The sequence below is a fragment of the Pan paniscus genome, chromosome 18 (genome assembly GCF_029289425.2).
Source record: "Pan paniscus chromosome 18, NHGRI_mPanPan1-v2.0_pri, whole genome shotgun sequence".
Taxonomy (NCBI): domain Eukaryota; kingdom Metazoa; phylum Chordata; class Mammalia; order Primates; family Hominidae; genus Pan; species Pan paniscus.
Genome location: NC_073267.2, coordinates 22796070 through 22811020, shown reverse-complemented (window position 1 = coordinate 22811020; position 14951 = coordinate 22796070). Strand labels below are relative to the sequence as shown.

The 14951-nt window shown below is 41.4% G+C and overlaps 1 protein-coding gene across 1 annotated transcript in view; it reads right to left on the bottom strand.

The window, feature by feature from the left end:
* Positions 1–13932, bottom strand: part of LOC100972888 (cytochrome b-c1 complex subunit 2, mitochondrial) — a 30022-nt gene extending 16090 nt beyond the window's left edge. The window contains exons 1-7 of the mRNA XM_003807825.6: positions 13794–13932; positions 9931–10014; positions 9683–9832; positions 8650–8714; positions 4725–4781; positions 4356–4480; positions 1739–1836 (exon numbers count right to left, since the gene is read on the bottom strand). Of these exons, the coding sequence (XP_003807873.1) occupies positions 1739–1836; positions 4356–4480; positions 4725–4781; positions 8650–8714; positions 9683–9832; positions 9931–10014; positions 13794–13826 (612 nt within the window). The 5' untranslated portion in view covers positions 13827–13932. The remainder of the gene's footprint in view (positions 1–1738; positions 1837–4355; positions 4481–4724; positions 4782–8649; positions 8715–9682; positions 9833–9930; positions 10015–13793) is intronic.
* Between the last annotated feature and the right edge of the window lie 1019 nt (positions 13933–14951).

Sequence of the window (14951 nt, the reverse complement as noted above, 5' to 3'; positions counted from 1 at the left end):
TGGTGTCTGTATCTATGGAGTAACCTTGGAAAGTCATATTCTTTTTCTATTGATGTTTTTCTACTGATGCTGCCATTGCTCCAAGTATTCTAGCGCCAATTTCTTTAGAGTTTCCTTTAGCCTAGGGACACATTTAAAAAATACTACTAACTTTGAGATAACCAAGTTATCACAGTTAACATCTTGATATTTGTCTATAATGCATACATACATACCTTTTATTAAAAAAAGGGACCCTTTGGTATGTCCTAATCCATAAATTGCTTTATGTGACAACATGCTGTGGAGTTTTATGTATCAACTAATATTTTTGAATGGTTGAATACTGTTCCATTCTATAAGTTATTTAACTAGTTCCCTAATGCTGGATATTAACTTGTTTCTAATTTTTCACAATTATAAACTAGTATTACAATAGCCATCCTTGTAGATAAACTTTTGCTATGTTTTAGCTAACTTAATGACACATCTTCATGAGGGTGAATTTGATTTCTGAAAAATTTCAAAACTCATTAGAGTCCAGTCTTATGAAAACGGCTGCCTGTTCAAGTTGGATGATATAAGTTAAAATTTCTAAATAAAAGTGCCATATGAATGAAAGGCATCAAACTGTTAATTGATAAGTCAAAAAGAGCAAGGGATACAGTTTAGTTTTCTGTAACAGCTAACTAAGAATAAAACGAGAATAAAAACCTTGAATTTTTGAGTCAGATATACTTTGAAGGTGTTGATAATTCCAAATTTTTCTCTTAATGTCTTTTGATAAAATTTGTTTTTGGGTCTGGGTGGTAGGAATAGGAAATTAAGATTATACGCACATATCTACACTTGTAGATTTAGCATTCAATGTTTCATGTTTTGGAAACAAAGTTCTAAGATGCACATATGGCTGTGGCATGTGACAAACCCCTATAGCCAGCAAACGGAGGCTGGTGTGCTGAAGAACGTGAATGAGTGAGCGAGGATGGAACAGGAGCTAAGGAAGTGGGCTCAAGTCTTATTTACAAATTCAGAGAGACCAAAGAGTTTTAGTCAAAGGACCTATTTTATATATATGTATACACACACACATATATATATATATTTTTTTTTTTTGTAGAGACAGGGTCTTGCTATGTTGCCCAGGCTGGTCTTGAACTCCTGGCCTCAAGTGATCCCTGTCTTGGCCTCCCAAAGTGCTGAGATTACACGCATGAGCCACTGGGCCCAGCCCCTATTATGATACTTAAACATTTAAATACTGTTTAAAAAAGATACACAGACTGGGTGCAACGGCTCAAGCCTGTAATCCCAGCACTTTGAGAGGCATAGGCAGAAGGACTGCTTGAGCTTAAGAGTTCAAGACCAGCCTAGGCAACACAGCAAGACCCCGTATTTAAAACAAACAAACAAAAAAGATACATACACACAGAAAACGGTTTAGAAGAAAATATACCAGGTATTAACACTGAGTGCCTTTAGGTATGTGAGATGTTTTCTTTTCCTTCATTTTGTTTGATTTTACTTTTTAATTTTTCTGTAACGATCATGTCCCTTTAGTCATGAAAACATTTCTTAAAGGAGACACAAAAATTGTTCAGATAAAATTTTAGTTAAAAAGCAGGTGGATGAAAAAGCTAGCACGTTGAATTTCTTAAAGTTAGAAGATAAAAGGAAAAATTAACAAACAAATCTGAAATGGGAGATGTTCAATTTAATGTGAAAAACAAGCACATTTCAAAATATGTTTTATTGGTACCTCCTCTGATGTCACTTTTCCAATCCTATAGTCAGGACAATACAAGGGATTAGCCAAGGCATTCCGGTAAGCTGCTGCATGCAAATTTTCAATGACATCTGTGAGATAAGTGAAGAAGCATTTAGGGAAATGCACTTTCAGTAAAGACAACATTTTTAAAACCTAGAAAGCAACAAGCCTATACAAATTTGGTCATCTTCTGGCATTCATATGTTAAGAGGACTTAAAATTTATTATTATTTAACCTCTAGTAACTGCCAGTTTCTGCCAGTAGAATGTGCTGAGAAAAAAATAAAAAAGATTACATGGCAGCAGCTTCTATATACTGGAGTCCACCTAAACCACTTTTCTAACTTTAACCTAGCTGGTATCACTTGGAAGGTATACTGGCCTGGGTTTTGGGAAGTCCCCATCTAGTTATGGTTCTGCCGCCATCTTGCCATGTGACCTTGGACAAGTCATTTAATCTGAACTTTACTTACTCCTAGGTTTCCTCTCTAGGTAATAAGGAGATTGTCAGGTAGCTTTCAGGGGACCAATGGGAGCTTCCACTGGGACTTACTCCTCTGTGGTGCTTGGTGCTTTCCCTGCTTTCTTGCTTCAATGCCTTTTTGCCTGCAGTATTTCCTTCAGTTGCTCATTACCTGGCAACTTGCCTATGCGAGGCACTGTGCTAGGTGCTAGAAATACAGAGATGTGGAACATACAATGCCTGCCCTCAAATTTTAAGAGGAAAAACTGTGAAATAAAGTATTATGGGTGCAATGTCGGCAGTGTGTCAAAAGTGCAGTAGAGGTACAAGGCAAGGGCAGTGGGAATTGGAAAACAATTAATACAAGTAATATGTGGGATCCATCTTACAGAATGAGCTGGTGTTTCCCAGGGGAAATCATTTGGGAACAGCATTTTAGTCACAGGAAGCAGACAAAACAAAGGCATAAAGTATAACAATAATTTGATTCAAATGGGAATTGCAGCTGGAAGGAGAAGAGGGTAGAGCATAAAGTAAGAGAAGTGGGCTGGGGTAAGATCACGCAAGGCCATATACGTATATGCTGTTTGGACTTTATCCCATAGATAATAAGAAGGCTTACTTTCACGTCAGAAGGATCACTGTAATGGCCGTGTGGGAGATGGACTCAAGATGTAAACCTGGAGGCTGACATCAGCCAGGAGACTACACAGTAACTGTTCAGGCAGAATAGATGCAGGCTGGTGCCTCACTGCCGCCAGTGGGGAAGAAGCCACTCTGGACACATAGGTCATCTTTTCTAAAATTGTACTATTCTATCTATTTCTTCAGTAGAAATCCTGAGCAACAAAGATCATGCTCCTCTGTGACACCAAGCATCATCATGAAATAACATCAGTCCCCAGGCCTGCATGTGGAGGGGAGCCTGTCCCATGCTGAGCCACTGAGTTGAGCTATTTCTGCTCTTCCTGCACATTTCTGCTCCCACCAGAAGTTGTATGACTCCCAAGAGTCAGCGGCGCTTGCTTACAGACTTGTATTACCAGTTGTACTTGTCAAGATTATATTAGACATTATATAAACATAAAATATGAATGCAAAAAAGACTCCTATTAAAAAAATTAAGTTACTTACTTTGGAAAGACTCAATAAAGAGGAGATGGCTAAACAATAATAGCAATACAACAGTAAGCAATAATAGCAGCAGCAATAAACTGGTGCAGGATTTGGGGTAAGCAAAACAACTCTTAAAAATCACTAGGGGTCAGGCACAGTGGCTCACGCCTGTAATCCCAGCACTTTGGGAAGCTGAGGTGGGAGGATCACTTCAGCCCAGGAGTTCGAGACCAGCCTGGGCAATAGAGTGAGACCTCATCTCTATAAAAAAATAAAAATAAAAATTAGCAGGGTGCGGTGGTGTGTGCCTGTAGTCCCAGCTACTCGGGAGGCTGAGGTAGGAGGATCACCTGAGTCCAGAAGGTTCAGGCTGCAGTGAGATTGTGCCACTGCACTCCAGCCTGGGCAACAAGCAACACCCTGTCTCAAAAACAAACAAACAAACAAACAAAAACAAAACATTGGGAAGGAAACAGGAAAAACTTCTAGGATCTTACAAACAATTTACTTACCATCAAACATGAAAAATGATTATAAATGTTTAGAAACAAAAGAATAATAAATCTAAATAACAAATTTTTGAAAAAGATATTTTCAAATTCAAGGAGTAAAACATTTGGCCAGGCATGGTGGCTCACACCTGTAACACCAGCACTTTGGGAGGCTGAGGTGGGTGGATCACTTGAGGCCAGGAATTCAAGACTGAACTCCAGTCTGACCAACACGGCAAAACCCTGTTTCTACTAAAAATACAAAAAATTAGCCAGGTGTGGTGGTGCACACCTATAATTCCAGCTGCTCAGGAGGCTGAGGCAGGAGAATTGCTTGAACCCGGGAGCTGGAGGTTGCAGTGAGCCAAGATCGTGCCACTGCACTCCAGCCTGGGTGACAGAGTGAGACTCTGTCTCAAAACAATAAATAAATAAAAATAAAAAAATAAATTTTGACAGCAATTTTTTTTCTTCTATAAATTGATCTTCTAAAAAACCCAGTATCTTAGAATCAAATGTGATCTGGAAATGTACTTACGAGTCTGCGGGTTCTGAAAGGCCACAGCTTTGTCAATCTTTAGCTGAGGCTGAAGGTCAGCTACTTCCCAACGACGAAATTCTGGTGCTGTGGTGACATTGAGCAGGAACTCCATTAGAATATCACTACAGAAGACATCGAGATAAGAATTACGAGTCAAAAATGTAAAGCCAACATTTGAGATTCTACATAGCTGTAATGCTCTCAATGTGAAACTTTAGGTCTTGTGGTAAGCAGTGTTTTTGAGCAGTTTATGAACAATAATCCAAAATGGAAGTCAGAGGTCATAATGACGCATTACAAAGACCAGAAGTGAGCAGCTTAGTATTTCTTTCAAAGCAGAAGTCCTAAACACACACAGGTACTTACACATCACCCCGCAGGCATTCCACAGTATAAGCCATGTTTTCCCTTGTTGCGGTCACACTGAATCGGAAAATAAACTAGAGTAAATCATCTGAATCAGTATAGTAAGCTTTCCCTTATAATCTTCTGTTATATCAACCAATTCCTTTGGAAAGAAAATTTCTGAAGTATAAAAGGTGCGAACAATAATATAACAAAACTCCACATATTAACCAACTAAAATTCAAAATTTTTTTAAAAACCAGCAAGTAATTCAACCTTAAAAGGAGTGAAATCTGGTCACATGTTACAACACAGATGAACCCTGAGGACATTATGCTAAGGATAATAAGCGAGTCACAAAGGGACAAATATTGTATGATTCTACTTATGAGGTACCTGGAGCAGTCAAATTTGTAGAGACTGAAAAGAGAATGGCAGTTGCCAAAGGCTGAGGGGAGGGGAGAATGAGCAGCCATTGTTCAACAGGTACAGAGTTTCAGGTGGGAGAAGATAGAAAAGTTCTGAAGCTGAATGTTGGTGATGGTTGCTGAATGCCACTTAACTGCACACTTAAGAAAATGATAAATTTGGGCCGGGCGCAGTGGCTCACACCTGTAATCCCAGCACTTTGGGAGGCCGAGGTGGGTGGATCACTTGAGGTCAGGAGTTTGAGACGAGCCTGGCCAACAGGGTGAAACCATGGTCTCTACTGAAAATACAAAAATTAGCCAAGCATGGTGGCGCACGCCTGTAATCCCAGCTACCACGGAGGCTGAGGCAGGAGAATCGCTTGAACCCAAGAGGCGGAGGTTACAGTGAGCCAAGATCATGCCACTGCACTCCAGCCTGGGCGACACAGTGAGACTGTCTAAAAAAAAAAAAAAAATATATATATATATATATATATATATATATATAAATTTTATGTTATATACATTTGACCACAATTTTTTAAAATGGCAAATAAAGTTGAAGATCTTTTCGCACCCTTCCAAGACCAATTCCCTCACTCTCTCCCACTCTGGAAACCACAATCATAAGCACTACATAGTATTTTTCTGCTTAAAAAATTAAAATACCTTAAAGAAATCTTGAAACTTGCTTGTTCACACTCTATTTTGCCCTTCAGTTGTGCTATGTTGATGTATGGATCTAGTTCATTCCGTAATGGCTGTATAGTGGTCTCATCATGACTCTGTCATACTTTACCCATTTCCCTAAAGATGGACACTTAGATCGTTTCCAGTCTTTATAAAGAATACCTTTGTGAATGTGATTAAAAACTGTGGGGTTTTTCAATATTACCAGATATTCCTCGATTCTTTCCTAAGTGGTTGTATCAATTTATACTCCTATCAGCAGAATGAGACATTCTCTATCATCTTTACCACTGACAACACAATATATAAAAAATCTGGGCTGGGTGCAGTGGCTCACATCTGTAATCCCAGCATGCTGGGCTGAGGTGAGAGGATCACCTGAGGCCAGGAGTTCAAGACCAGTCTGGGTAACATAGTGAGACCTCCATCTGTACAAAAAATAAAAAATTAGCCAGGCATGGAGTCATGTGCCTATAGTCCTAGCTACTTGGGAAGCGGAGGGAGAAGAATCGCTTGGGCCCAGGAGTTCAAGGCTGCAATAAGGTATGTCTGCACCACTCCACTCCAGCCTGGGAAACAGAGCAAGACCCTGTCTTTAATATAAAGTAATTAAAAAAAAAGAAATGCTGTTTCTGTCCTGAGTGTTCCACTGACCAGCTGCTCCCGAAGTCTTTCTCCCTGTCTTTGGATATTCCTACTCCTGAGACACAACAATATTGAAATTAAGCTAATGAATAACCCGACAATGGCCCCTAAGTATACAAGTGAAAGGAAGAGTCTCATGTCTCTCACTTTAAATCAGAAGCTAGAAAGGATTAAGCTTCTAAGGAAGTCAGGAAGGCATGTTAAAAACGGATACAGGTCAAAAGCTAGGCCTCTTGCACCAGTGCAGTTCTTGAAGAAAACTAATAGTGCTACTCCACTGAACACATAAATGATATGAAAGCAAGACAGACTTATTGCTGATAATACAGAGTTTTACTGGTCTGGATTAGATCAAACTGTATTCCCTTAAGTCAAAGCTTAATCCAGAGCAATGCCCTAACTCTCTTCAATTATATGAAGGCTGAGAGAGGTGAGATGCAGAAGAAAAGTCTGAAGCTAGCCGTGGTTAGTTCATGAGCTTTAAGGAAAGAAGCCATCTTCTTAATATAATAGTACACAGTGAAGCAGCAAATGCTAATATAGAAGCTGCAGCACGTTATCCAGAAGATCTACATAAGATCATCGATGAAGGTGGCTACACTAAACCACAGATTTTCAATGCTGACAAAACAGCCTTACATTGGAAGATGCCGTCCAGGACATTCGTAGCTAGAGAAGTCAATGCCTGGCGTCAAAGCTTCAAACGACAGGCTGACTCTTGTTGGGGACTAATGCAGCTGGTGACTTTAGGATGAGGTCATTTACCATTCTCAAAATCCTAGAGCCCTTAGGAATTATGCTAAATCTACTCTGCCTATGCTCTGTAAATGGAACAAAAAAGGCTGGATGATAGTACATCTGTTTATAGCATGGTTGACTGAATATTTTAAGCCCATTGCTCAGAAAAAAAATTCCTTTCAAATTATTACTACAACAATGCCAAGAGCTCTGATGCAGATGTACAAGGAGATTGACAGTGTTTTCATGCCTGCTAATAGAACATCCCTTCTGCACCCCATGGATCAAGGAGTAATTTTTATTTTCAAGTCTTATTATTTAAGAAATACATTTTGTAAGGCTACAGCTACCACAGATAGTGAAGACGCTGATGGATCTGGGCAAAGTAAATTAAAAAACTTTCTGGAAAGAATTCACCATTCTAGACACCATTAAGAACATTTGTGACTCATGGGAGGATGTCAAAGTATCAACATTAACGTGAGTTTGGAAGAAGCCAATTCCAACCCTTATGGATGACCCTGAGAGGCAAGACTTCAGAGGGGGAAGAAACTGCAACTATGGTGGGAGTAGCAAGAGAACTAGAAGTGGGGCCTGAAGATGTGACTGAATGGCTGCAATCTTATGATAAAGTTTGAACAGATGAGGAGATGCTTCTTATGGATGAGCAAACAAAGTGGTTTCTTGAGATAGAATCTGCTCCTGGTTGAAGATGCTGTGAACACTGTCGAAATGATAAAAAAGAATATTACATAATCTTGGTTGATAAAAAAGTGGTAAGGTTTGAGATGACTGACTAATTTTGAAAGAAGTTCTGTGGGTAAATGGCTAAAAACAGCATCTCATGCTACAGAGAAGTCTTTCACAAAAGGAAGAGTCAATCAATGCAGCAAACTTCACTGTTGTCTGATTTTAAGAAATTATCAGTCACCACCACCTTCAGCAACCACCACCTTGATCAGTCAGCAGCCATTAACGTGGAGGCAAGACCCTCCACCAGCAAAGATTATGACTTGCTGAAGATTCAGATAACTGTTAACATTTTTAAAGCAATAAAATATTTTAAAATGAAGGTTATGTACTTTTTTTCCAAGACAAAATGTCATTGTACACTTAGTAGACCACAGTATAGTGTAAACATAACTTTTATATGCACTGGGAAACCACAAAATTCCTATGACTTGCTTTGCTGCAATATTCCCTTCACTGTGGTGGTCTGGAACAGAACCTGCAACATCTCTGAGGTATGCCTATATATTGCAGATATCTACTCCCAGACAGTTACTTAAATTTTTACTTTAAGACATAAAGATGTTTTACATTTTGATGTACTCAAATTCATCAGTCTTTTTCTTCTTGTGTTGCTTAAGAAATCCTCAACCTCCTTGATAACAGAGAAAAGTTCCCTTAAAATTGAATATTTTCTGGCATTTTCACTATTTTCTATTACTTATTTAACAAACCTTAATTTGCCACCAACTGCTTCAATTCCACGGGTTATCTTGAAAGATGAAGCTCCTTTTGTCGTCTTGAAAAAGAAAGAATGATTATCTTTGTAGCTTTTCAATGCCAAGTTTGCCAAACATCACACTATATCAAAATCTGTTGTGAGCAGATTTAAAAAGAATTTTACTAAATTCCTGCATCCTTTTTAGTTAAGAATTATAAAACAAGGCTCAACAAAAAGCTTAAGTATAGATTTTTACATTAAGTACATTCATGTAAAATTTCCACTGTCAAATACAAGCTTACTGGATTCATTAGTCTATTCTGAAAGAGACTTGTATATGGGAAAAAAAGAGTTAATTTTCTTTCAATTTGCGGCACTTCCTGTTAAAAATTTGTTTACTGATTTCTTATGCTCTAACATCAACATTCATATGGATACTAATTTAGTGCTTCTCTGTGGCAAATATCTTGTGGTTTCTCATTTTACATTAGGGGACAGTACTGGGTTTAACAGTGTTCCCCCACAAATTTATGACCAGCCAGAATGTTTGCATGTTACTTTATTTGGTAATAAGGTCTTTGCAGATTTAAGTACTTAAGATGACATCATATTGAATTATAGTGGGCACTAAATCTAATGTAACTGGTATCCTTATTAGGAGGAAATGTGGACACAGACAGAAGGAAGGCCATGTGACAACAAAGGCAGAGACTGCAGTGATGCAGTTGCAGGTCAAGGAACATGAAGGGTTGTGGGCAACTGCTGGAAGCTAGGAACAGGCAGGGGAGGATTTGTGCCTTCCTAGAACCTTTAGAGGGATCACAGCCCTGCTGATATCTTGGCTTGGCTTAGACACCTTGACTTGGACTTCTAGCCTCTAGAACTGTAACAGGATAAACTTATTTGGTTTAAGCTACCCAGTCCGTGGTAATTTGTTATGGCAGGTCAAGGAATCAAAATATAAAGACACTGATCTTAGTTTTTCTTTTTCACAGGACCAAGATACCACAGCATTTCCAAACACTTGAGGAAGTGAAGATACTCACCAGACTGGATGTAAGACGCAGCAAATGGGTGGTTCCTAAATTGTTGAAGTCCTCATATCTACTGCCTGCTTTAATGAACAAACCAATTCTTGATATAGGAGAATAGTTTTCCAAAGAAGCAATCACCAAGCCATTTGGTAACTTGGTAAACTGTATTTAAAATAAAGTAGAGATATAACGAATGTCTTCGTATTACCAAGGAGAGTAAGGCATGTATAGCTTCCAGCGAGCAAGTTAGTGGGACTAACCTCAAGGTCCTGAGGTTGTGGCGGTGCTCCTGCAGGCGCAGCTGTGGCTTTAACTTTGGGGGCAACTTTGAGGGAATAAAATCTCTAAACATAAAAAACACAGGTTACACGTATTTCTCACAAGAACAGTGCTTTACATAAAAGCATGGTATCTTAGGGTACCCAAGCGACAGAGGGTGTTCGGGGGTGGAAGGAGCAATAACCACCTCCATGGGAGGATTTAGCTGCATAACATTTTTTTTTTTTTTTTGAGACAGAGTGTCTCTCTGTCGTTCAGGCTGGAGTGCAGTGGCGCAATCTCAGTTCACTGCAACCTCTACCTCCTGGGTTCAAGCCATCCTCCTGCCTTAGCCTCCCAAGTAGCTGGAATTACAGGCGCGTGCCACCATGTCCAGCTAGTTTTTGTTTTGTATTTTTTAGTAGAGATGGGGTTTCACTGTGTTGGCCAAGCTGGTCTTGAACTCCTGATCTTAAGTGATCTGCCCACCTTGGTCTCCCAAAGTGTTGGAATTACAGGCGTGAGCCACTGCACCCTGCCTAGCTGCATAACTTATTATGGATTTACTAACCCACCAGTTTACCCAAGCCATTCTTAAACCTCTATTTATTAGTGATTTATAGAGTTCTTGATGCTTATTTTTTAAATGATGTAAAGAATCACTGTATTTTCTTATCTTTCAGTTACCTTATAAAAGTTTCATGGTTCTGTGTAGTTCTAAAGCTTTGGCATTTTTTGAAAAAGTGTCAGATCACCCCATCCACAACCTTTTTTGTTGAGTTGGAGTCGTGCTCTGTGTCCCACGCTGGAGGGCAACAGGGCGATCTCGGGTCATTGCAATGTCTGCCTCCTGGATTCAAGCGATTCTCCTGTCTCAGCCTCCCAAGTAGCTGGGATTACAGGTACATGCTGCCACGCCTGGCTAATTTTTTGTATTTTAGTAGAGATGGCGTTTCACCCCATAGCTCAGGCTGGTCTCAAACTCCTGAGCTCAGGCAATCCACCCGCCTCGGCCTCACAAAGTGCTAGAATTACAGGTGGGAGCCACCACACCTGGCCTGTGTCCACAACCTTTTATAGGTTTCAGCTTCTTGCTTCTTTTATCTGCCCAATGAATGTCATCCGTTCAGTCTATTTTCCAAATGAAATGGTTTCATCTCCTTAATCATCTTAGTAACCTTTAAAAAAGACAAACTAGCTGGGCGCGGTGGCTCACGCCTGTAATCCCAGCACTTTGGGAGGCCAAGGTGGGCGGATCACCTGAGGTCAGGAGCTCGAGACTAGCCTGACAAACATGGAGAAACCCCATCTCTAATAAAAATACAAAATTAGCGGGGCGTGGTGACGCATGCCTGTAATCCCAGCTACTGGAGAGGCTGAGGCAGGAGAATCACTTGAATCCGGGAGGCGGAGGTTGCAGTGAGCCGAGATTGTGCCATTGCAGTCTAGCCTGGGCAACAAGAGCAAAACTCCGTCTCAAGAAAAAAAAAAGAAAAAGACAAAGTATATACCAACTTCCTCCAAGCCCTCAATATTTTCCATTGTATCTTCACTCTTGTGTGCTGTATTAAGACCACACAACCAAAGGTCTTAGTTTTTTTGACTAAATAAAACATTTATGACATGTATGTCATCCTGAGATTAACAATGGCTTCATCCACATCAGATTCTCAATATATAAAATGCAGTTACTGGTAGGGTAAAAGGGTCCCATTAAATATTAGATAATGGACCCAAAATGCATTCATTTTATTCAGTTTGTTTCGGCAAATGTTATACAATGCCATACAAATCATTCTGATTATGACTAAAGTTCATGAGGTTATTAGAGGAGATGATGAGTGAATAAAATTTGGTGCTCCCAAGACCCAATGAACACCTCCTCACTGGAGTTTCCCGGACATCCCTGCACAGTCTGCAATGCCTCCACTCTGTGCTGTCCAGAAGGCTGTTTGTTGTACATCATTAGTGCTGTACTAGGTTGGCTGCTGGTCATCACTTGCTTTTAGTACTGCTTTTCAGTTATGAATTACAATTAGCTTTACTTTATCGTCATCAATTTAGTTTGCTGGGTATGGTATAGTTAACCTTCTTTGTAATTTTGGCCTATAATTTTCCAAAAAGTAAACTTTTAAGATATATGGGCATAGCAATTCAAATATGAATAATCTATAATTCCGTTACCAAGTGAGATTTTAGGTGTTTTCCAACCAAATGTGCCCAAATAGTAACTCTTTGTTGGTAATTTTTTTTTTTTTGAGACAGAGTCTCGCTCTGTCGCCTAGGAGCCTAGGCTGGAGTGCAGCGGTGCGATCTCGGCTCACTGCAACCTCCGCCTCCTGGGTTCAAGAGATTCTCCTGCCTCAGCCTCCCGAGCAGCTGGGATTAGAGGCACCCACCACCACCACGCCCGGCTATTTTTTTTTTTTTTTGTATTTTTAGTAGAGACGGGGTTTCACCATGATGGCCAGACTGGTTTCGAACTCCTCATCTCAAGTGATCCGCCTGCCTCTGACTCCCAAAGTGCTAGGATTACAGGTGTGAGCCATCGCGCTTGGCCTGTAATGTGCTTCTTAATCGTCCCATTCAAATCAGCAAATTATCCTAGTAACTGTCATGCAATTTTCTAAATTATTTTGTTCTAATAACAAGATATATCTAAGTTTATTCTCCTATATAAAGTGCTAAAATTAGACACATAAATAATTGCTTTCAAGTTTACTGCAATTTGTTTACTTTGGGCCTCTCCAACTGTTTTCTCTGAGCTTTTTCTGTTGCAAAATAGAATGGAGAAGGAAATTTTGGGGTCTTTTGCCAATCTAACCGTGCTTCCCTCCAAGGGTAATCACTGGTGTGTCTAGGTATACCTGGAAGGTTAATGCAATTACAGCCTAAATCGATATAGCCCACAGCACATTTATGTAAACATAAAGCATAAGAACATTCCATGCCCAGGTCTGGTCTTCTGCATCTCTATCTAGGGGGGTTTCTCAACACAGGTACTACTACTGGCACTTGGGGCTAGATAATTCTTTGCTGTAAGGCGAAGTTTAGCAGCATCCCTGGCCTCTCCATGCCAATAGCACCCTCCTTACAAGTTGTTGCAACGAAATATGTCTCCAAACATCGCCACCGGTTCCCTGGGGGCATTCTGTCCCTCGCTATGATTTTTTAAGTGTTCCCCCTTAGCCCTCTTAATAACCACTGTCCCACAGTGATATAACCCTGATGTGTGAGTTTTCCCCAAGTGACAGCTATGTTTAATTTAGGATTGAAGGGGAAACTTAATTAAGGAGCTTTTGAGGACAAACAGAGACGTCTTGGAGGAACCGTCTAACATACGATCAAGAAAAGCAACGTTAGACTACTAAGACACCATAGTATTTAACAATGAAGTTCCAGGTACTGTAATAAGTGTTCTATCTGCATTAGCTCCTTTCTTATACTTTTATTCGCTGGGGAAACTGACGCTCCGTGATAAACCAAGGAGCAGAGGCTGCAGCGGATAAAGTGAAGGTGGGGGGCTAAGTGCGCCGTCCTCCCGCTCCCCCTGGGTTTCACGGTCTCTTTCTCCAGCACTTGAGTACCGGAGTGACCTTCAGAAGTCTCTCCAGGGAGTCGCTTCAACTCCGCTCTCACGTCCTGCCCCTCTCTTCAGGTTTCCCGGTGTTAGGTCTCTTGTGCTCACAGCATGAGCTGGGCCTCCAAAGCCTGACCCAGTCTGCAGCCCACTTGGCCCGCAGGGTTCAGCTGAAGGGCAGACCGAATCCCAAGGCCCAGACCCCAGACCAGACACCTCCGCCTCGTATCACCTTGTCGACACACTGCTCCCCAGCCCTTTCCCAAACCCGCCACCTGAGCTCACCGAGAAGGAGCCGGCTCTGGTTAGTAGCTTCATGATTCAAGATTGTTCTGACACACGGTCACTGCCGGATTAAAGGAAAGCAAGATGGTGGCGGAGGCCGGGAGTTTCCCAGCGTTCCCCGCTAACACTTTCCCACGTCCCCTTCGTGAGGTACTCTCTATACTGCCGCGCTCTACTGCTCTCTTTATAAGGTTGGACCAGTCCAATTCCTCCAAGACTCAGAATAGGGAGACGCACAATTTCCCAAGTAAATATGCAGAGAATAATGTACGTCACTGCTTTTTGCGTTCTTCTCCTGGCCTGAATATCCAGTATGCACCCCTTTTCTAAGTACGTCTGCAGCAGCCTGTCACAACTCCCCCCGCTATCTTGGGCTCTTCCTCTCGGGATTGTCCAATGGGACGCGCCTCTCTTGGGACTCCGCATGCGCCCTCCGGGGTGACACCTGCACTGGAGGCCCTGGGTTTCCGCGTTCCTGGACGTTGGAGGCTTCAGGAGATTCCTGCCACTCCACCTTTCTGCAGAGGTTTTGGGTATCGAAGCCCAGCGTAGTTGCCTCTCGCTGGGTGAAGTCCTTACTGGATCTTTAGCTCCGTGAAACAGGGGCCTCGTTCAACGTATTCGCCGCTGTGTCCCCCAGAGCAGGCCCGGGACACACCGGGAGGGTCAGCAACCTGGGAGAATCATCACAAGGCTTTTGGTCTCGTGGAATTTACGTCCTAGGCTGGGGCTACATAGAATATTAAAACTTAGCTATAGTTTTTGTGCTAGGAAAATAGAAATGTTTTGGATAGTAGGTGTGTTATGTGAGCCGAAACCGGCAGTTGGAGAAAGTCAGTCATGTGACGACTTGGGGCGGGGGCGTTCACTCCGGTCCTCAGCTAGTGTTAACCCAGAAAGTGCCTTGAGCCAGGCACTATGCCAACGCGAGAGGCGTGGTCCCTGCCCTTTAGGGACTTTAGAGTTTCGTACCTTGCTACGTTGCTTGGTTGGGAAACCGACAGTATCAGCATCAATATCATTTGGGAGTTGATTAGAAATGTATGAACTCCAGGTCCCATATTGGATCCGAATCGGTGTTTTTACAAGATCCTGGGATGACTTCGTATGCACAATAGTTTCAGAAAGGCTGGTGGTGTAGACGTTACAAGGCATAGG